The 24,727-nt window shown below is 34.1% G+C and overlaps 1 protein-coding gene and 1 non-coding gene across 2 annotated transcripts in view; one reads left to right on the forward strand and one right to left on the reverse strand.

Moving 5' to 3' along the window:
• Positions 1 to 3,653: 3,653 nt before the first annotated feature.
• On the reverse strand, positions 3,654 to 3,725 carry TRNAE-UUC (transfer RNA glutamic acid (anticodon UUC)). Its single transcript has one exon. It is a non-coding gene; the product is annotated as a tRNA-Glu (tRNA).
• An 8,578-nt stretch (positions 3,726 to 12,303) lies between these two features.
• Positions 12,304 to 24,727, forward strand: part of LOC137924580 (uncharacterized) — a 32,231-nt gene continuing 19,807 nt past the window's right edge. The window contains exons 1-4 of the mRNA XM_068767977.1: positions 12,304 to 12,431; positions 18,336 to 18,483; positions 19,743 to 19,830; positions 22,721 to 22,902. Of these exons, the coding sequence (XP_068624078.1) occupies positions 12,401 to 12,431; positions 18,336 to 18,483; positions 19,743 to 19,830; positions 22,721 to 22,902 (449 nt within the window). The 5' untranslated portion in view covers positions 12,304 to 12,400. The remainder of the gene's footprint in view (positions 12,432 to 18,335; positions 18,484 to 19,742; positions 19,831 to 22,720; positions 22,903 to 24,727) is intronic.

Genomic DNA, 24,727 nt, shown 5'->3' on the forward strand with positions numbered 1-24,727 from the left:
CCTATAGATATATTTGGGGATAACCTATACCTTGCCTTGCTTTATGATACTCCGGATTATCAAGCGCTGCAAAGGAAGTCAATCCAGAAGATGCACTGATGACCCAAGGTCGTTGGGAAACTCTGGATGCAAACCGCTTCCGATCAGTTCTATTGAAAGTATAGCGGGGGGGGGGGGATTATATCTAGCAGTTGACGATCTTCTGCTGAAATAATGATGATAAAGTGGTCGAAGGAAGTCAATCAGAAGATGCACAGATGACCCAAGGTCGTTGGGAAACTCTGGATGCAAACCGCTTCCAATCAGTTCTATTGAAAGTATAGGGGGGGGGGGGCGATTATATCTAGTAGTTGACGATCTTCTGCTGAAATAATGATGATGAATTGGTTCTGGACATAGCAATTTATCACGCAGGAAAAGCTGACGTAATGAACAACGAACGTATCAATCTCATATTTGAAATTAGAATACCAAAGAAAGTAAAAGAACGTAAATAATTGACAGACAAATACGTGGAAATATCTAGAGATGATATAACGCGTTAACCTTTACCCTGCCATCCTGTTGACGGACTGTTAGCCAGAACAGTAAACGCTTGTTCACAGCTCTAAGAACTTCCATTGATAATAAGTGATAATATCATAATTAAAACATTATAAGTGTTTATATTAGTCAATAACATTTGTATTGTAACCTAAACACAGACAGAGGTATTCTAGTGGTAACTGAACTCGTCCCAGCGCTGACCTTTTGAATTTGCTAAATAACCAGAAGTCACAAAGAGCTTAATCAGATAAATACGGTGGTTGCGGAACTATATGAGTAGAGTTTTTGACAAATGCAGTATGATATCGAACAATCGAGACTTGACGCGTTGGAGACACAAAACATCTTTCAAAATGGTTTAGACTGAGCCAAATAATATTCCAACACTATCAACTAGGTATCTAATTGTCAATCGAGGATTTTGGACCATTAAATCTTTGATTTTTCGAACGTAGTGACGGTTTTAAATGACAAAATAAATTTCACCTTACTTTTACATCAAAGCACTACTGTGTTGTATGTTTTTCTCCACAAAGTTTTTACAAACTTTACAAGCAAACTCATGATATTTTTATTATTAACTATTTATAGTTAAGAAAAGGACCAATATTTAGCCACTTCCGCACAAGCAGTGGTAGTCGTGCAACAAAGTGCACCGATTAGTGCCAAACTCTGTTGACTCTGTGTTTGGTACTAATAGGTGTAACATAACTCCTGAAGATGCCCCGTGGAGGAGTGAAATGCGTGTTGAGTGATTTAACCGTGGCAGTTGTGTGATTCGCATTGTTTGCCGCATACGCATTTATCAGCGGGCTGGCGGGCGGTGCACTTTGTTGCACGACTACCACTGCATGTGCGGAAGTGGCTAAATATTGGTTCTTTTCTTATTTAGAATGGACTTCCGCAAGGTAACGCCTAATTCCATTAAACTATTTATAGTTGATTACTATGTATTCTGATAAACGTACGAACAGATAAAACATTTGGCAAAAACGCGTTTAACTCGGAGATAATTAAACCTTTTGATACACAGGCGCTTGGCAAATGTTATAGACAGTCCTACCAACCTAGGAACAATATTTAATCTGTCTTCCATTTGTTTAGTAGTTTTAAATGACAATTTTTCTTTTCTGTTTAATCACAGAAGTAAATAAACGAACAAATCATTTCCCAAAGAGGGTATCTGTGTTTGAGAATGAATAAGTGTGTGCATATTCAAGTGAGTGTTTGATTTTTGACGATTCTGGCTAGTTGAATAAAAAAAAATTCTTTGTCAAAGTCACAAATTAAGTACTATGTTTTTTAATTCCATAGTTTATGTAAACTCCTGTAAAGATATATACACTTTGAATATGTCTGCTTGTTAATATTTAAAGTAGAATTTATTTTCAGTTATATATTTGTTTTTAGGTTAATAATTATTTCTCAGATATCCACTGGGAGCTTAACGTTCTCTAGCGGAAACCTCTACGAGTCCACGAGGTAGACAGATACTAAGACAAGGTCGACTAGAGAAGGCATTGATGATGATGTTATAAGTGTTCATCACGCGGTAGCAATATCACGTCATACACGTGCGTGTATTGCACGGACGAGACTTAAGATGCGATCGCAAAGTTCATCCATGTGAATACGGCAACCATTGCTCAGACATTGGCGCACGACCTGATGATGCCAATATGAAGTAGACATGAGGAAGTGGTCACATTGATAGGGCGTTAAAATAGATTAACAGACTTAGTAAGAAAATAATATTTAGGAAATATTAAACGTAAATATAAAAACAGAGGCAAAGACGCTAATGTCTGTGAAGATACTAACAATAAAAAAAGAGTTATAACACTACAAATAAATTATTAGATAAATTAAAAAAAGTGACAAATACTATATAATCTGTGGAGCCCTAATTTAATAGTAATTTATTATTAATTCCCTTATCTCGATAGCAACACGCGCCTGGCTGGCTGAAAATCTATTGTATTCGGCGCGTGTAATTAAGAAAAAAAAATACGGCCAGCTATTTATATTTACAATATAAATGTGCGTAGAGCGATAACCATTCCAGTGTTGGCGCGAACGCGTTCAGTGTCGCATGTCTGTGTTTTTGTCAAATCATTATTTATTTTACGATAAAACTCAAATTGTGAAGTTTAAGATTTAAGTGTTCATTTAAAGTTTATTTTATATTAGTAAAACACGCAGTTATATAAAAAGTTTTATAGTGCATTTGAAGATTTAATAGTGTAAGATGTTTGCGTAAAAACAATATCTCTGAGTAACGTATCTATTTTCGTTTTAATTTATACATGTACAGAATCAGAATTTGCAATGTTTCATATAGTATATATTTATATATATAACAATGACTATTCCGAATTAAAATTTAAACAAAATTTAAGTTATCGCAACATAGGTCATTGACCCTAACCTAAAATTCATTGCTCTAAATATTGCCGACATAATACAAAACGTGTCAAATGTCGTTGGACTCTATCGATAATACAGTATGTCTAAAATTTTGCTAAAGTATTTGGGTTAATGTATAACTCATTTGTCAACAAAAATCATATTCAATCACCCTGAATAAATTAATCACTCTGAAATATATTACATTTATTTATTTCGACTATTTTAATGCGATAGGCCAATACATTCTGGCTATATAAAGTCTGCGTTTTTTTGCTAGATTAATTCTGAAAAACAAATTTTCGAATATAAAAATAAAAATATAAATAAACAACTACATATCCTGTAACTAACTAAACATTCCGTATAACACGAGGAAAAATAAAAATAAAATAATGTAGTACTCGAGAATAGCGCGCGAATTAGGTAAAAAAACATATCTGTTCGTAATTTGAATTTAATTTTAAAAGTAGAATCGAAGTCAACAATACTGGTTGGCTAGAGTTTAATGTGCCATATATAAAACTAGTTTGCAATGTGTGTTTTAGTTTTAATCATTTGATTTAGACAATATTAATTTTTAAATAAAAATCTACTATCATGTTTAAAACAGAAGAAACACTCGAAACTTTTTTAAATTTTAATAATTTTGATCATTTAAAAAAATTTATGAAAATACTAAAGAAATAAAAAAATATATTTTCCCGTACCGGGAATCGAACCCGAGCCTCCTGGGTGAAAGCCAGGTATCCTAGCCACTAGACCATACGGGAGTTATCGACAATGCTCAATTTTTTGTTTCAATTATTAAAGTAATTACTAATATACGAAAGTAATGCAAATGGGATTCAGTTTGTTTAAAAATTAGAACTTATTTGAGCATTTCTATAATAGCCTCCTTAGACTTAAATTCCGAGATATTTGCTAGTTTCATTTCTTTATTATAATAATTTTGGCCGAATAAAATCCACTGTGGGACTTTCGCCTCCCCACTTAGAATAGAACTAGTTGGTTACGTAGTAACGTAGTTGAACGTAACGCTATCGTCTGACTGTTAAGTGTCTATCTATCATCTATGTAAAAAAAGGACCAATATTTAGCCACTTCCGCACATGCAGCGGTAGTCGTGCAACATATTGCACCGCCCGCCAGCTCGCTGATAAATGCGTATGCGGCAAACAATATTTCACCCCTTCACAGGATCACTCTGAGATTTTATGTTTTGCACTAATCGGTGTGACATAACTCTTAAAGATGCCCTGTGGAGGGGTGAAACACGTGTTGGTCCTTTTCTTACTTAGGATGGACTTCCGCAAGGTAACGCCTGATTCCATTAAATATCTATCATCAACCTGCTGGAATGTCTTTTTCTTTCATTCCTCATTCTAACTTTCCTTTAAGCAATTATAATATATTTTATCAACCTTATCAATAATGTTAATCATATAATTGTAACAAAGTAATGAAATATCTTCCTTATATATATCATTAATGAAGAATGTTTCTCGTAAAACACTAAACAGTGTTGTAGAAAAAAAATACTATTTTACAATATTAATATAGCACACAGATGATATTTTAAATTGTTTATAGCATTTAAAACATGTTTCAATGTAACTAACATAATTCGGTATATTAATATACGTGTAATATATATAAAGTATATTAAATAAGAAATTTCCACTTATGTACCGACTCATCACGATATCTCTGGTACAATAAGGTTTATGGACTTGAAATTTTATAAACATATTTTTTTTCTTTAGTAGACATCAACTAAGAACGAATTTTACGAAATTCAACTGGAAAGGTTTTATATATAAATATATATATATATTCCCGTTTTTGGGTTCTCTCATTCTCCTTTATCATGGATTGACAAAGAGATTTTTTATTCATAACAATTCTCGACAGTTGCTCTTTTTAAATGTCATTTTTGATGAGTATTTTATAATATCCACCATGTAAATGAGTCAAAAAACCAAGTTTCACATGTTTACATCAATTAAAAACTCCTGAATGCTATAGTGAGATTTATTTAATAATATACCTTTAATTTTTACATTCAAATTAAGAAAAGGAAGGTCTGACATATTGTGGAACTTCATTATATATACGTACACTTAGAGTTATGAAGGAGTTGTCAACTTTTCAAAACAAAATTTATGTGAAACTAATTTTTTATTATCATATAAAATTTAAATTTATAATAAGTTATTAAAAAATTTATCGCGTAGCAGAGAATACAATATATTTAAAGATGTCTTTCATGGAGTCTATAGTTTTTAGGTTATAAATAATTTGTTCAGCTCTCTTATTTAAATTAAATATAAAATAAATATATGCGATAATGCTACATAATAAAATGCCATAAAAATTCTAGGAAGATAACTATATGCGACTTTACCTATATCTAAAGTATAAAGTTTGTTTGTATATTTTATATGTGTAAATTGTTGATTATAATATTTTTTCTTAAGAAGCTAATTTCGGATTTGTCTATTTTAAAAAAAGAATACATAAGTGAATACACATTTTACTTTTTTCAGTGTTTTAATTATACAAGACTAGTGACAAAGTTCCGTTGCTTTGTATAGAAAAAATAATTCTAAATGTATTTTTGTTTAACTATATTATTCACTACTGTGATTAAAAAGTAAAGTGTAATTGTCATTTAAAACTAACGATAGCAACGTCCAAAAAACTAAAGATTTGTTGCTTGCTGATAGTGTAGGAATTCATTTGGTTCAGCCTAAACCATTTTTAAGCGTGTTATGTGTCACAAAGACAATATTTCGTTAGGATGTGGAGGGGTGAAACATGTGTTGGTCCTTTTCTTACTTAGGATGGACTTCCGCAAGGTAACTTACTTGTATTACTGCATTGGTTTTTCGCTACATTTTTTGCTAAAATCTTGACTTCGTCGTGTTCAACTGATATTGCTCCGTGCGATTTCTGGCTATGCAAACTCAAAAGACTAATGCAGGAACGTTTTAACATGATTGTAGAGATAAAACCGAATAGAAAGCCTTAACACGTTCCGTGCCACATCGGCTTTTGAAGTTTTCCCCAACCGACACTTTAAAAATTAAAAAAAGTCATTTAAGACGTGTGCTTTGCTACTTTTTCAATACTGCAAAGCTATAATTAACGAGAAAAAGTTAAAAATTTTAACATGAATTAAGTACGCGCATACGTGATGTGCAGTTGTCTATGTTCAACCATACAATTCATTTTTTTAAGAATCCTTTGTTTTTCAATGAGAACTGCAAATGGCCTGAACGGTAAATGCAGCGGGGGTCGTATACGACCCACGTGGCGTGCAATTTGTTAAAGGCTGTACCGGAAAAAAGATTATTCCGACTGTTTCCATGACTAGCATTACGTTATATGAAATTTTAAATTAATTTGGAAGAATAAATAAAGAATTCACATTTAATTAACAAATTCATTTTACTTTTCGATCACAGTATTATAAAGCCATTTTTAAACGGTTTTATTTAGTTCGACCCGTACGGAATTTGTTTAGATCAAAATTAGAAATTGGAATTTAAACACCTTCCCGTTGTCAAATTGATCTGAAATTTGGTACACACATTTCATTTAGATGACAATACAATATAATAAAATCGATAACATTATAAATCTAAGATGGCCGCCGATTACATATTTTTCCTTAACCCCCTCAATATGGGTATCAAATGAAAGGGCTACACTAGTAAAACACGATGATTATGTCAAAATTTAAAATTCAAGATGGACACCGTTCCAATATGGCGGACTAGGTACATATTTTTCCACAACCACCACAATATGGGTATCAAAAAACCGTTTAACTTAAAAGTTTTTTAAATGTATTTATTATCAACGACGTTCGCTATTTAGGACGTTGTGTTATAATATCGTTGCCATATACATGGTATTTTGATTTGTCGGTTAGTTACAAATTCGAAGCGATCCGCCAATCTCTCGTCTTTACGTGATAAGATTACCAGACTTATAGGTTATTAACCATTGTTTCTGTAATTCAGCTGTCAATATTTGACAAGTTGTTTTTACGTCACTGTTATCGAAGTGCAAATGTTTTCCTGTGATTCAACTGGAATTACAAATATATTGGAGTACCTCTGTCTCCAAAATCCAGGTGTTCCAGGTCAAGTTACAGATGTAAAAGACCTTAGTTCCACCTTCGTACGTTTCCAATAAGACATAGTTAGAAAAGCATGCATCAAATGTTTTAAAAAATTAAATAAATCATTTATGCAACAAGGTATTAAAAATATTATTAAAAAAAACGTATATTATTCTATTCAAGAATAATATACTGATGTTAATGCGTGGAATTAAATGTTGATGCTCACTCAATAAGCTAATTATTATCGCGCTCTTTATAAAACTATATTTGTAAAGAGCAACTGTTGAGTTTCTCGCCGGCTATCAGCAGAACTGTCTTAGCTTGTGGTAACTTCCTGTAGGGACAACAATACCGAAGTTTTATATTTATTGAGGATTCATAAGTGCTTGTAACAGCATATTCGAATAAAGAATATTTTGATTTTAATATTATTTTATCTTCATATATTTAAACACAACACAACTTTTTCTTTTATATATATTACTAGCTGATCCGGCAAACGTTGTTTTGCAAAAAAAAATTGATATTTTAATTTACAAATAAAAAAATAAGGGTTGATCGTAGAGGGGTGAAAATTTATGGTTGTACGTATTCTTGTATGCTGTATCATAAAAAAATAAAAACAAAAAATTTCGTTAAAAAAATTAAAAATTTTTTTTTAAATGTAAACAACCTTTATCACTTAGGGGTATAGAAAATAGATAGTAGCCGATTCTCAGACCTACTGAATACGCATATTAAATTTGGTAAAAATCAGTCAAGCCGTTTCAGAGGAGTTCAAGTTCGAACACCGTGACACGAGAATTTTATATATTAGATTATCCACAAATCAACAAGTCTACAAGAGTCTAATTTGATCGAAATTTATATCATATTGAACTAAAAATGAATACTAAAAAAAAGGTTTTACTTTATTATGGACTCTTCCTGGGTCAGAGCGTGTTTAGTGCCCATGTTGCTTATAGTTCAAAAGATGCAGATGTTGTGACACACCAAAAAAACCTGTATCTCTTGTTGACTCTTTGATGTTGGCACATATTAAACCATCGCAGCTTTAAGTTTAAGGATGCCAATATCTACTACATCGACAGGTTTATTTATGTGATCACGTTTACAATACTCTTTTATAACTTATAATAAATTTCATAGGAATTTATTACATAGTTTTGTTTTATACACTTTTTAAATAAATCGAAGTAAGAATAATTGCGCATTTATCGGTGGGCTGGCGGGCGGTGCATTTCATTGCACGACTACCACTGCATGTGCGGAAGTGGCTAAATATTGGTCCTTTTCTTACTTAGGATGGACTTCCGCAAAGTAACGTCTGATTCCATTAAATAAATCGAAGTAGCCTAAATAAGATATATATGTATATATTATGTCTTGCTACAAAAAGTACTTTATATAAGCATTCGAATGAAATAATTAATAGAGTTCTAACACATACTATATATATTTTTATTCCCAAACAGTTACGTAGCGATGTTATCTTAACCTTAAACCTCTAAGGCCGTTTTAACCTCGAGATAATTAAAAAAAATGTATTTAACCCGCGGCTGCGGTTCAACGATAAATTTCCTGCTAAAATAACTTAAATATTCATAAATAGATAAAAATAAGTTGCTAATGGAGATAATATTTGCTAAAGTGAACGGAAATCGTGTTACTGTAATATGGCGACCAGGAGCATGTAGACGCAACATGGGTAAGCTCCTCACCAGGTCACGGGAAGTGTCTGGATGCTGGCAGCGCTGACCTGGTCATCGTGGCGATGATTGGTGGTAGCGTATGCCTTGGACACCCATCGGGTGAAAAGAAGAATAACTTTTTATTATGTTCTATTAATCAATTGAACACAGGTTCAACCTTGTGTTCCGCGAATCGAGAACCTTCTTAATCACGTTATGGTGCTTTTGCTTAAGTCATATATTTATATCAGCCGACACGTCTTGCGCTGGGTCCAACAAGTCGCCGCGACCCACGCTGCATGTACCAGCTCATGATGTCTACTATATATGATTCTAAATAAATATTCAAATGGATAATAACAAAGGGTTTAATGTCATAGTTTTTACTGACATGGAGGGTAAGGATGGAACAGCAATTATTATCTCCGCTGTCCGCCCTATTGTCTTCACCTGAACGCATGGCAACAGGCGACTATCAATCCTGCTGCAGAACTCATGAGGCTATGGCAACCGAACAATAATAGAATCATCATACACTCTTCGGGGCAACGCCTGCGGTTGAGGCGAAAGCGACCTTGAGGCCTTTATACACCCTGGAAGATCTGGTGTAGAAGGCAACGGGAAACCAAGCAAAGGTCCAAGAGAAGAATCAAGAGCAATAAAGCTGATAAAGCCCTTAAACCAACAGCACCAACTTTAACCGAAATCAAGCGAATTGTAAAGAAATTTAATATTTCATTTACACATTTAAAAAAAAACTATGTGTATAATATAAGTATAATAAATATAACTTAGGTATTTTTAACACAATTTTGATCTAAAAAGTAATCAACAAGTCGCATTGAATAGATAACAACACGCCAAAACATACTTTAAACATATATTAGTTCACATATACGTTTCAAGTTAAAACAGAAAAAATCAATATAAAAATTCGTTCAAGAATTTACAGATAGGTGTAAACGCTTCCTTACCTCATTATATCCAATTGAGTTTAAAAGATACATCATCTCTTGTATCTCTTTAGTAATTGCTCGACGCTTTTTACAATTGCAAAATAAATGAGGATAAGTGTATTTATTTATTCACACAGAACCACACTAGTGTGACATCACCTTCAATCGTACGACAATAGACGATAACGTGGATTATTAAGCGATAATGAAATTGCTACAATCGTTTTTACGTAATGTTAACCACTGGGCTATTTCTACTATTTTGCGCGTGTTGAATTCTATATTTATTAAAAAAATAGTGACACATTTTTATTTTTTTGCAATATATCGCATACATACAGATAATATATTTTATGAAATTATTCCTAAAAACAGTTGTCTACACAATAAAGGCGGGGAAAGGAAAAGGCATACATATAAAAGATAATAACTGTAATAAAAATGACGAGATATATGTAAACATAATATATAAAATGATATGATATAATTGATTAAAATCAGCTAACATATAAAAACACACACAGAGACACTTGCGTCAATGCCATAATAATACTGGCTATGTTTCCGACAAAAAATGAAAATTAAAAATATATACGTGAATTACACCAAACATATAAGTATGATTTATATATAGCGTGTTTTTAAATTAATATATTTCTTACTTATCTGTATGTGAGTGAATGTATGTATATATATATATATATATATATATATATATATATATATATATATATATATATATATATATATATAATACTTTGAATTAAAAGTTTTTGTGCACATAAGACTGCTTCTAACCTATAATGTAAATTCTGAATATGAGAAAAATTATGTAAATTATGAAATATAATAATTATGTGATAAGATTTACTTCACAGAAGACATCGATACATTGAAACAGGACCTTTGACCTACCTATGTTCACCGATAAAACAGTACTGTAGGCTTTTCTTATAGGGTGCATTTGTAACCACGCAGATCTTTGAGATGAAGTTTGCTATTATAGGAGAGTTTATTCTCCTCCTTCTTCTTTTTAGCCAATGTACGCCCACAGCAATATATAAGTCTGCCCACGAAGATCGCCTAAATGACCAGCCCTGCTCAGTCATCCAGCGATAACCTAGGTCCACTAAGTGGGGGGTCAACCCACGCTGTCTCTACTTACTAAAACTTAGGTTCCAACTGCCTTGCCATTTTAGGCGCCTTGATTCTTCTCCAGATGTTCTCGTTTATGATTCTCGCAGCGAAGCCTCGTGGATCCTCACCTTTCATCTCTGGGTGACTTTTAGCTTTCTTACAAAGCTCACCATAAATGACCACGTTTCATGATCGCATCATCAATACAATACACTTGTCTTGCGCCAAATCTTGCGCTTTCTGTCTTAAAAACAATAATAAAATCATTAAATATTATGAATATTTTTTACTAAGTGGTTACCGCTAGTGCAATTATGAAAAATATTTAATAATAATTTTAGTATTTTTTCATCTAAATAACGTCACCGTTACAAAGTCTAGAAATAGACAATTTAAAAACATTATATTCAGTTTAAAAAAGGAAGTCATTACACTAAATCAAGATTGAATGTTGAACCGGTATGAACCAAATCAACTACATCTTAATGCAGTTCAAACATGCCTACAACACATGTTCTATTTGCTTTATTTGCTGCAGACAGATAGACGAACGGTGCTGGAGAAGATATCGCCAGCTGATAAAGAAGTTCAAATATAATGTGATATACATTTAACCTTTGTGTACATTGTATATTTATTTACTAATTGGATTCCAAATGTAGTTTATTTAGTTGAGTAATATACACGAAGAAATTACTTCAAAATAGCTTAAAAATGACTTAAAACTTCAACTTGTATTTAAGGTTGTATTTATTTAATATAAATATTTTGAGAATAAAGCGAAAGACCTCATTTACACCTTTGGTTGTGCGTATGTTGAGAACTGGTTCGAATTTGCTTTTTTGATTACGTGGACTGTATTTTAATTTAGATATAGATATTTAATGGAATCAGGCGTTATTTTGCGGAAGTCCATCCTAAGTAAGAAAAGGACCAATATTTAGCCACTTCCGCACATGCAGTGGTAGACATGCAACAAAGTGCACCGCCCGCCAGTCCGCTGATAAATGCGCACTCTGTGTTTGGCACTAATTGGTGTAACATAACTCCTGAAGATGCCCCGTGGAGGGGTGAAACACGTGTTGAGTGATTTAACGGTGGCAGTTGTGTAATTCGCATTGTTTGCCGCATACGCTTTTATCAGTGGGCTGGCGGGCCTTGCACTTTGTTCAACACAATCTTATGTGAATTATTCACACTTTGTGCATTAATTATATAGGATTGCCGCTACTGACAGAAATGTCCCAGAGGACAGCAACGCCTTCTGCCTACCATAATCCACGTGGCTATTATGTTATATCCCCCATAGATATCTTTGGGGGAAGGCTATGTCATGCAGTAGGAGTCAGTAGACTGAAACGACAACTATGTGAAACATTGCAAAAATGTAACTTAGATCTTCATGTTCATCACCGTTTAGGATCGAAAGTTAATCTGTCTGTACGACACGAAGTGGAGAATGGTTTAACATGTGACAAGTGTGAAGTGTTTAAAGTGATTTAAGACTGAATTTTTATTATAATTTCAAAATGGATCCTCAAGAATTAGTTCCTTTAGAAGGTAAGATATACTTTATTTAATTTTATTTATTCATTTTATTGTCCAATTTTAATCGATTTATCATCGTAAGGTTTAAACCTCTTCTATTTTGCGGTTTTGAGGGGAAATCTTTCGAATGTTCAAGATACCCTGCCTCTGGTGGGAGGACAGGGTTATATAACAATCTTTTGAGATGTTATAAAACAAAATCATAAAATAAGAATTGACAAACATTAGGGGAGAGTAGGGTAATGAGAGTCAGTGGGTAATGAGAATCACCCACACATCCACAAAACAGTACACGAGAGCGACTCGTAAATGAGGCCCTCTATCCTGCCCTGGCCCCCAGGCGTTGCCTCGAAAGTCTCGCACCAGTTGGCGCCCGCACTTCTGAGATACGGCTGTATTTTGTTTTTTCGCTCCGCTGATCTAATTTTTCGTCAATGTAAATTAAAAGGTAAGTGTCGAATAATTTGCAGTATACGATTAAGACATTCACACGTGCTTAGTTAGACATTCAAAATTGTGATGTGCAGTTCTTAGCGTGTTAATATGTAACAGTTTTATTTTCATTCATTTTTTTTCTAATTTGTGTAGAAGTGGGTAATGAGAGTCGGGTGACTCCCATTTCCCACGAATGATCATGTATCGAAAGAATCATAATCACAGTTCCGAGCACATCAAAAGAATTTCATCCCATAGTACCGAGCACACCAAAACAGTCAGTGTCTGCGATTAACTCATCAGATCCTAGCACTTCAAGTCAAATTACATTGCATGATTTAATCAAGTTACCAGAGAAGACACGTATTATTAATACAAGACAATGCCGAAAAAAACAACATGCAACACTTTTAACTTCAACGCCATTGAAAGGAAACCTTGTAGAAAAAGAAAATAAGAAAGGAAAGAAAAAAGGAGAAACACAGAAAGAAAATAAGAAATGGAAAGGTAAAGGTCAGGGAAAAAAAGTAAAGTAGTGAAGAAGACTCCTGAAAAGGTAAACCGTCAAATACTTCAAGAATCGAATGAAACCTCTGTATCTGATGTTGGTACTAACGATTTGTGCCAGCATGATGAGGATGATGACCTAAAAGATGTGGGAAACAAGTGCCCAGTATGCAACGATTTCGGCAGAAACAATGAGATGTGGTTCAGATGTACCTCATGTGGTCTATGGGCTCACTCGGAATGCACTGGGTGGGACTCAGCTCAAGGTTATGTCTGTGATATGTGCTAGATTTTCATTGACTCTGATTGCCCCCAGGGTGACCACCATTACCCTCATATCGGTGCAATGGGAGTCAAATCTGTTTTTTTTTTAAACTTGAATAATTTTCAAAGTTGATTGCCAAAGTGATTGAAACTGATCTCAATTGATAGTATATTAGTTATATTATATTTAAAGGCGGTTGCAATAAATATTTTGTTTTATAATTAATTTTTATTTGATTTCTCGCTTAAGTGACCCCCATTACCCTGTTTTACCCTACTCTGCAATATTTACATCGTTAAATAGTAACTGAAATTTATATAAATTTGACTTATCAAATGTTTTTTTTTTTTGTTATCTATGTTCATATTTGATTTATTTTTAAAAATGGAATCGTGTTTTTGGCTATAGTTATTTTGAAATTGTACATTAATTGTATTTACTAGTCTGTAAGTATTTAAAATTGAATTTAAAATGAAATGTGAATTGTATTAGATCAGAGGTTAATAGACTTTGTTTATAGACAAGTTTTAAGTTTAGCTATTTAGTTCCGGGGGATCCCCTGGTTTGAATATGGAATTAGCAACGTTTTAGAAGTAACAGTCGCTTAGATTCTTAACTCTTAGTAGCCTGATTTACGAAAGTGATTTTTTTTATATTACTGTGTTTGCTTGAGGGTCTAGATGAAGGGAAAAATAGCTTCTTTTTTTAAATTTCATTAGAAAGTATATTATACAACAGTAAAATACGTACAGACAACCTATAAAAAAACTAATAGTATTGTGAACATTCATTTAAAAGATTGGTATAAAAATTTAAACTCTAGGTTATTGAGGGTTAAACTATCTAAAGTGAAACGAATATTCTTGTTCTTCACTATTGAAAGCACCACATCTCATGGGGCCCCTGAACCGCACGTGCATCACATTCCTACTCACGACGCCGATGGTGGACAAGGCCAGCCTGCGTCGCTTCCGACCGCCGTATAATCCTTGCCAACCACACATACACCACATTACTCTCACAACACTATACACCTACACGGGTATAGCCCCTCTTCGAGCAAATGTCACCATTGTAACAAGAGTACCATCAGCCAGAAATTTTTAGCTAGCGGACCTCTTGTTTCGACCTCAATTTCTAAGATGCTGCACACTGCCAAAATTACTAGAAGCGTAAATTCAAACACACATATTACTATCGAATACAGATACATTTTCATGGACCCTGATCGAGTCTTCTGTGAACCACTGGTATATCATCTAGACCAGTATTTCCCAACCATTTTCTACTATCGAATTCGAGTGCCGGTCTGGCGTAAAAATTATGGAGGAAACCATAGCCTCCCTGATAAGCGAAAAAGAGACCAAAGACGACTTCCTCTCATACTGCAAAGAAATAATTATAAAGGTAATTAACAAAAATAAAAGTTAAAGAAAATTAATACAAATGTAAATAGAAAATAAGAAATGTTAATGAGATATGTGATATAATGTGATATATTATTTTATATTTATTAAGCGAAAAAACAAAGTAAATAAACAGAAATAAAATTACAAAATGTTAATGTGTAACGAGAGAGGAATGAAAGGTTACAGAGCGGAAGAGAATGAAAAAAGAAATGTGGAAGAAAACCGAATGAAAGATCTTAAGATGTATAAATGAAAAGTAAGAAAATAAAAAAGATTGTGAAAAACTAAATAAATTAAAACAAAAAGTCCATGTCCCACACCAGAGGCACCGAGAGGCTCCCAATAGCGGGGGCCAAAAAAAATAAACATTTTCTACCATACCCCATCTAAGCCTTTCTAAAATTCTTCCGCCCCTTCATTTAACATATATCATTTCAATATTAAAGTGATAGAATTTTAATGTTGCAAAATAAAATAGTAAGGAAACCTAGAATGTAGTGGTTGAAGATGAATGTATGGCTAATGGAATAAAAGAGAAAAACTGGGAAAATTGTAGAACGAAAGAAACAGTACGACAGAGAATATGATACATGAAAGAGAAGAATGATAATAATAAAAAATTATATGAATAAATTATTATAAATAAAAGTCCCTGTCCCATACGAGATAGGGGAACGAGAGGTCCCCAATAGCGGGGACCATAGGAAAAGTGATGGAATTAAACTAGTGTCGAGTCCTTTTTCGAATCGTCCCTTGTGGGGTGGGCCCTACTTTGGGAAACACTGATCTAGACTCATCTAGAACCCTTTGGAAACTAATGTATTAAATTATTAACAAACGTAACAGTTTGAAGCTATAGAATCTAGAATACATTTTATATACTATATTATTGATCTCATATGTGTGATATAACGTTTTGCGCAGTTTACAACCGATGTAATCATTTAAATAACAAATAAGCTTAACCGGTTGAATAACAAAAAAAACTGGAGAACCTTGATCACGATTTAAATTTAAATCGTTTAATAATAATAGTTAAAATAACGACGAGTCAAGAGGCTGTTCGGTGATGATACTTTGGTGAGTTAATCTTCAAAGCTTGGAGCATTGACCACCAGTTCATCAGTGTTCTACCGACTGCATTTTTGAAAGTGTGATCAGAATCACACCAAATAACTCCCCCATCTTCCTTTCCATCGGAGAAGACGCAAGGATTCACGACATTATACTATTCAAATTCCTTCCATCTACTAAGTGTTTTGCTTATTATATATTCATACTGCGAACAGCGAAGTAGAACAAACCTACTGGCGTCATTGTTTCCAACTATAACTTAACGAGTCTTCAAAACAAGAATAAATTACTAGGCAAGCATGTAGCATATTAGACCTGTTCATCACTTAACATAAGGCGAGAGAAGTATTTAAACTACTTTGCTTCACTAATATCTAACTCCACAAGTCCATTAGGATAAGTTAGGATCAAGAATAACTTAAATGACCTTTGTAGTTTCGTTTCTATTGACTTATTATATGTTACAATATATACAAAAAGATACTGTGGTGCACTTTGGTAATGCTCTCGGTATGTGTGGCTAGATTGGATTTGTATATATATATATATATGTATATATATGGATTGGTATATATATATATATATATATATATATTATAGCAAAAGTTAGATTAAATGCGCTTTGTGTATTAAATTTATATTAATTATCATTAAAATAATTATATAAAAAAATGACAATTAATCATATGGAGTAGGGATGAGGAAATGGGCGTACGAAACGTAATTTTATAAACATTGTTAGGATGTCGTTAAAATAGATCAAGAGATTTAGTGAACACTGTAATATGCAAAAATATGTAAAAAAAACGTAAATGTAAAAACATAGGCATGGACGCTAATTTCTGTGGTATATACATACTAATAGTAATACTAAAAACACTTTAAATAATAGTAACCATTAAGATCTTGCATGATCTACTATTATACTACTATTTCCTGCGTAATTATTCTTAGAGAGCCTTATCAGCTGCTCCTTAGCGCACTGCCTGTCGCAGTATATCGTTGTAAGTTGTATGTTGTCCTTGAAGTTTAACTAGGCACTAGATTGTTTGTTATTAAGCCTGTTACTTGGAACCTCCGCACCTACAAATGGATCTTCACTTGGAGTATCACGTAACCGATATTGTTTCTAGAACAAAACTGACGACTGGTGATCGCGCATCAATCATAGGTTTCTAAATACGCTTCTATTATGATCGCGTGTCGTTATTTTGTACAGTTATGATATATTTAAAAACCCTCGTGAATATTAAAGCTAGTACTGTATCTTTTCTGCTGTCATACTTAACGGTTATGAAAAAAAATGATTTTAAAATGCAAATTTTGCCACCGGACACACTGTATTTTATGTATCTTTTTATTTGGTCCCCGCTATTGGGCACCTTTCGTTCCACCTTCTTTTTTATTGAAAACAAGGTATGTTAAGGCAATAATATTTTCAGTTCGCTTTTTATTTTACGGTTTCTATTATCTTCTTTCGCTCTTTAACATTTTTCATTGACCTCAATTCCGTTTATTCGTCATTACAGTTTAGATCTATTTTATTGTTACAATGTATTACAGTTTTACTTAGATTATATATATTTTTAATATTTTGTATATTGGTTTGTAACAGTTTATGTTATAATTTAAACTTTGGTGTATCAGCAAATGATATACTCTCTTTTTAATTTTCAAATACAAAATTAATTATAGATTTTGCATATAAAAACTCTGCCAGCATTGTGTTTTTTAATTAAGCATGAAAAGGAATGGTTCACGCTGTGATTTCATGAGAAGCAGCTAGAAAACATCTTTAAAACATATGTAAAAATGTATTTATGTATAAATATGAAGTATTTTTTAAGTAAATACATTTTATATTATTAGCTAACATAAACAGTTATCTCTTTATAATTTACAATTAAGTGAAGGTTTTCACCGATGCTTTTGATGGGTCGGATTTTTTTTTTCATAACCTTTTAATCAAAGAGCGAGTTAATTATTTTTTTTGATTATCAAAGTAAATTGACAAAATTAGAATCTAAATATAATGTTTCTTCACCAGTTTTATAAGTATATACATGTTATTTTTTATTCTAAAATAAAAAAATAAAATTTAGTATTTTAATAGCTTGAACTAAAAAGAACGTCTTATGTTTGATTTTAAATATTATTTAATGAAAATATATATAATTAATATGGATATATTTATGTATATTTTCTAATAGTAATTTCCTGTTGCAGCTGGTATTGGTCGTCGACCACGGCCAACTCGACAGTTCAGCCACCTTCCTTCGAGATCTTGTCACCAAGGACCAATCAGGCTTTGCAGGATGCTTGCTCTGATGATAGTCGTGCCTTGTTTGTTCATCTTTATACCCTTGTACATGAGGTAAGTGTATAAACCTGCGTGATTTTTTAAATATCGTCCCACAATACTCATATTGCAGGACGCGAGGTATTTTAAAATATAACAGACAAGGTAATGTAGAGAGTACATTGTTTTAGAAGCAGATATAGTTGTTGCTTGGGATTTAAGAATAGCAACCACTGGGCCACACATTTATTTATAAAATATTGTTACAAAGCACACGTTACAGAGCAATAAATACAGAACCGTAGGATTAAGAAGTGCCGTGAACACGCGAGACCTTAAAGTTATATATAATTTTTTGTGTATGGTTTTTGAAAATTCTAACCGAGTACTATCTCGAACTTGCTAGAACCTTATCCGTAGTATAAATAGGTGTACTCCCCATGTCGACAGTTCAGTGTTGTTTTTCGAGTTATAAGATCTACAATCAGTAATACAAAGTGACTGTTTGGTTAGTTATTTGGACAGTAATTTCTTGGGCGATTTGGAAGCGTAGTATGGACTAAGCGAAAGCATACTTTGTGTTAAAGTAGAGTGACCATCTGATTTGTGAATAAAGGACTCCATGTAAACCAGTGGTGTTTCAACGTAACAATATTTTAAAATACTTATTTACATTGTGTGATCGAACCTACCGCTCCTTACTTACTCTCATCCTAGTAAAAGGACTGGATAGTAGTTCTTTTAAATCTGAATAATTTTTTTATTCCCAACGACCCAACGTCGATCGCTGTGCCACTCCCAATGATATCTCTAGAAGGATATACCATAATCCACACACGTACGCAGAAGACGTTGCTGCCGATCTTTTGGTAACTTATTTGTGATCTTTAATGGAATCGGGCGTTACCTTGCGGAAGTCCATTCTAAGTAAGTCTGTGCCTGTGAGTCATTCTGTGTTTGGCACTAATCGGTGTGTCATGGCTCCTGAGGATGCTCCGTGGAGGGGTGAAACACGTGTTGAGTAGTTGTGTGATTCGCATTGTTTGCCGCATGCGCATTTATCAGCGGGCTGGCGAGCGGTGCACTTTGTTGCACGACTATCACTGCATGTGCGGAAGTGGCTAAATATTGGTCCTTTTCTTACTTGTTTGTGATCAGTGGCAATCCTATATAATTAATATCAAGGAAATCGAACCCGCGTCCAACGCTGGGCAACTGCGCTTTGATGAATATTGCGTGCCTTTACTACACCTGTATTTAATGTTTAATATTCCGAAAGGTAAATAGAGAAATTTCAACGTGTAACTAGTTTTAATATAAATTTTCTGTAACAGGTATAGAGTATTCTCGGGTCAGATGTATCCAATGAGCATGACGGATATGAGGCTGATCGACAGCAGGATTTCACCTACATGGTGCCAGGTATGGTTTTTGACTCGTTTTTTTTTTTTTTAAATTAATATCCCGTCCTGTGTCTGATGTAAAATGTGATACTTTTATCATAAGTTAAGGTAAATTTGTTCAAAAGATGTAAATTCAAAATAATTAGAATTAGATAAATATATTCTTCCAAAACAATTTTATTCATTTGAAAGTAATCCCCGTTCGATAAAACGCACTTTTGCCAACGCTTTCTCCAATCCTCGAAACAAAATAGTCTTTTCCGGTTTTAATCTCATCAATGGTGTGAAAACTTTGGTGTTTTCAATTTGCTGAATAGCCAGAAGTCACACTGAGCTATATCAGGCGAATACGGTGGAATAATATTAGACGAGTTTTTGGCAAAAAATGTCGCAAAGAACCATTGCAGCATTACATCGAGCAATAGATACTTAAGTAAGAAAAGGACTTATATGTAGCCAAACACAGAGTGTTTGGCACTAATCGGTGTAACATGACTCCTGAAGATGCTCCGTGGAGGGGTGAAACACGTGTTGAGTGATTTGACGGTGGCAGTTGTGTAATTCGCATTGTTTGCCGCATGCGCATTTATCAGCGGGCTGGCGGGCGTTGCACTTTGTTGCACGACTACCACTGCATGTGCGGAAGTGGCTAAATATTGGTCCTTTTCTTAATTAGGATGGACTTCCGCATGGTAACGCCTGATTCCATTAAATACATTAGATACTTGATGCATTTGAGACGCAAAACATCATTCAAAATGTTTTGGACTGAGACAAATTATATTTCGACTTTTGAACAGATTTAGACAGATAAAACGCAAATGTTATAGACAGTCCTACCAAACTAGTAAAATAAATTTACGTGCTTAATGTGCGGGAGTTTTTGATGACAATTTCACCTTACTTTTTGATCACAAGTATATGAACATAGTACAGTACCGACTAAACGTCACATAGGTAGTGTGAGACAGAGATAGTGCTCTACGAAGCAGAAATTAGCCGCTTGTCTCTTTCCGAAGGTCGATGTGCAATATCGCCGGGTACTGTAACTACTATTTGACGGAAAAAATTACTATGCATACCTACGTAAATGGAATATATTAGAAAAGATTTGTTTAATTTTTAATTATAAAATTGTAGTTCATTTTTCGAATTTATTCTTTTTTTTATTAAATATAATCTGGCAAATTTCAGTTTCACTCGTACAATACCTACACGATGTTATTTTACATCTGTGAAAGTGTAAACATTGTCTGTGGAATTTTACTTTCCGTTATAACACTGACAATCATCGCAGTGTAATTCTGTCTGTATGATACCGTACAGATAAGGTATCAGCTAATGTTATATTAGATTGTATTTGTATGTTGCTATGTGGGCATACGTATCAATCTTTAGCCTACTCACGTTCTAGCTTTTTTACCTTGGATGCAACGAAAATGTTATACCGAACTGTTGCTACACCCCTGATCTTTTTTCGTTTAGTCAGAACTCATTATCATCAGCCTTATTACATCAACTGATTAACAAAGAATTCCTTCATAGATCTCAAATTGGTCCGATTATAAGTGACCTTCGTCAAGCGTCTTTCAACCTTGACTAGATTTTTGTCCACCATGTGTACGGATGTTTCACGTTGCGCTTTCAAATCCGTGTTTATCTGTTCTTGTTAATCCACTGAGCTAAGTAAGCCACTTTCTTTTCTATATATAAAATTTCCTTCCTGATTCGATCTATTTATTTATTTACTTTATTCGAAATAAACAGTTACAAAAGGCAGTGCGAAAGTACAAACTTAGAAGCTAAGAAATATAAAATTAGTTACAGTTGTTGCCTTATATCTATCTCGCTGAGAACATTTAATGATTTATAGTCAAACAATGACAAAACAAATGAAATCATTATTAAAAAGGGATCAAAGATCTCTTAAAGAAACCACGCACAGAAGGTTACGTTACGAATTTCTCTACAGAGCGTCGTTCGTCTTATAACACTTGTTGAAATGTGTCTATTCATCATTAACTTCTGTTTTTAAATACGATATCCCCACTACTACTTTTTCAAACCTAACCTAACCTTTTTTTTTTCGGTGGGGGGAATCTTCTGGTAATCAAGATGCCCTGCCTCTGGGGGAGGACAGGGGTATGTGGGATTCCTACCCACTAAACCCCCCCCCCCCCGGAGGTCGCCCTCTGCCCTAAACGGGGGATCGCGGTATCTCCTGGTCAGGGATCGCCACGCGGTCTTCCCTCGCGCCTTGCTATTTTTCGATAGCCCGTCCCGGTATGCGTGGATACGCTACCCCTGAAACCCTCGTGGTGCTGATGATGGTTCGAGACCACGTCGAACCATCGTCCGCCTCAGAGTCACCTAAGCTAGTGGGAGTTTAGGGCCCCCACCCTAACCTCCCGCGACTCCGAAGGCCCGTTTATGGTAGGGGAGCACCATTCATCGGAGGGCCGTCGCGAGGCACCTCTCTGCGCTGACGGCGTAGTCTCCGAGCGGGATCTGTCCTCTGCCGATCCCGTTCGGCTGCCTCCTTCTGGGCCATGACGGTCTCACAAAAAGAGGCCACGGCCCTCCATGCCGATGAGCCACTCAGCATCGCCAACCTAACCTAACCTAACCTAACCCACACACACCGCATCTACCCTCTCCTGGTCGCCACTCAAAAATCTTTTGGCCCCAACAGCCGTCAGTTGCTCCGTGAGTGAGCGATGTGCTCCGCCCCCAGCCACTTCAAGCGAGCAATTCTTCGAGCTACGTCGGTGATCTTGGTTCTTCTGCGTATCTCTTTATCTCACTGCGCATAGCCCTGTCCAATGATCTCTGTGATCTTGAGCATTATGTGGACAGGATTCCCAGCCGTCAATTTCAAACAACATAATAAAGTGTACAGTGTTCCGTAGCGTCAAGTGGTGAAATCGAACGCCACTTTCAACGCGTTCGTGGTGCCCGGGCCTCCGAGCATGGCTGATGAGCTGGTGCCGGTGTCGATGACCAGGGAACTGGAGCTAGAGGATGACATGAAGGAGTATTGGGGCTTCTACCTCCTGAAAGGATCCACGGTTACCGTCTCCACTTGTGTCAGGTATAATTTTTTTTATCAAAAAACTGACAGGATGCTTTATTATTATTCAATCAAAAATAGACTAAGTTATCGAATAACCGTGATATCAGTTGTATATTCAGTGTGCTTACCAAATAATTAAATCTGCATATGTATATATATTAGGTGAGAAAAAAAATCCTTCACATTTTAAATCAAAAATGTAGATATATTTTTCTCCAAATTTATTTAGATTTAGCTATGAAACTATCTTCAAGGTCAGAGTGAATAGGCATTCTTTCCGTACCTATGCGAGATGCATCGTTGATACCAAAATTCTAAATATGAAAAGGACTAATATGTAGCTACTTCCGCTATAAATAAAGCTTTATTGCACGACTACTGCTACATAGCGGAAGTAGCTATATATTAGTCCTTTTCTTACTTAGGATGGACTTACGCAAAGTAACGCCTGAATCTATTAGATAGAAAATTCTAAAATTGTATACGCTTAAATTACTATTTTCCCTTAAAATTCTTACGTTCCCCTATACAGCATGCATAATTTTTAAATATAAGCGAAATTGTTAAATTCGTGATATTTCATTTTCAAATTGCCTTCATTAACAATTAAATTGTGTTCAACACCCATCCCCACCCTTTATGAGGCATGAACCCCACGTAGAGAAACACTGGCTTAAAACGAATTTGTGCTATTGTTATAGATATCGCATAAGGATTATAAATGTCATAATTTTTTATTGCATGCTGTGCTTTTTTATAACTAATTCTTAATATAACTAAATAAAACTAATTTAGTTATATTTAGAATTAGTTCTAAATATAACTAATTCCTCTAATTTTAATTGAATAAAAAAAAGAAAAAAAGTGACTTGTAACGAAATTTCACTAACATGTTTCTATTTTTAAATATAATATTTTTAATGGCATCAAAACCAGCCAGACACAAATAATACAGGCAAGGACAAGTTTATATTCAACCTTTTATATAATCCCAGACTTGATACTGGTTCACCCATCGATCCTTGAGGGAAACTTATACCTTTTTTTTAATGGCCCCCGCTATTGGCAGCCTCTTGTACCCCTAATTAGTTGGGATCAGGGTCTTTGCTTACAATAAGTTTTTCAGATTTTTCATCTTTATTCTTACTTACTTTATTTCCATCACAATATCTTTCACTTTGTTCTTTCGTTTCTTCTTGCTTTCATCGCCTTCCTTCCATCATCTTATTACTCTTAGGTGGCGATATACATTTTTTTTTAATTTTATTATTTATATATTCTATTTTTTTATCACAGTTTTCTTTGGGTTGTGCTTACTTATCTATACTGTTTTGTTTCTATTAACAGTGTCACTCACCACCCTACGAGCAAATAATAGGAATGATGGGCGAAGGTTGTCGTCGCCCATCATTAAGGCTCTCTAAATCTATCTTTAACTTTACCTCCGTTTCAAGGGTACTCCGCATCCTTGCATGTGCGGGGCATATACCTTGCAGTGGTTGATATGATGATGAAATGGTGATGGTAATCATATTTACTTTAATAGACAAGAATAAAAGTGTACAAATATGTCTTTATCAAGGTTTAAGGCATTCCTTCGTTCTGCATTGCGTATATGTCATTTATATCGTAACATGTCAACTTGTATTTCAATAAGCTATCACCTTTACATGTACATATCACATAATGTTAGTAGCATGTCATATTTTCTATATCAGCTATATCTGTTTTTATCTATTTAAAATATTTTATCTTTACTGTAATATTCCGTTAGAGTATTTTTAGATTATCAAATGTAAATCTTCACGTAATTCATACTCCTTTAATTTATGCTTGTAAATGT

This window comes from Battus philenor, unplaced genomic scaffold (assembly GCF_028537555.1).
Source record: "Battus philenor isolate CCGP_79_NKW_IND1 unplaced genomic scaffold, ilBatPhil1.0.hap1 SCAF_24, whole genome shotgun sequence".
NCBI lineage: Eukaryota > Metazoa > Arthropoda > Insecta > Lepidoptera > Papilionidae > Battus > Battus philenor.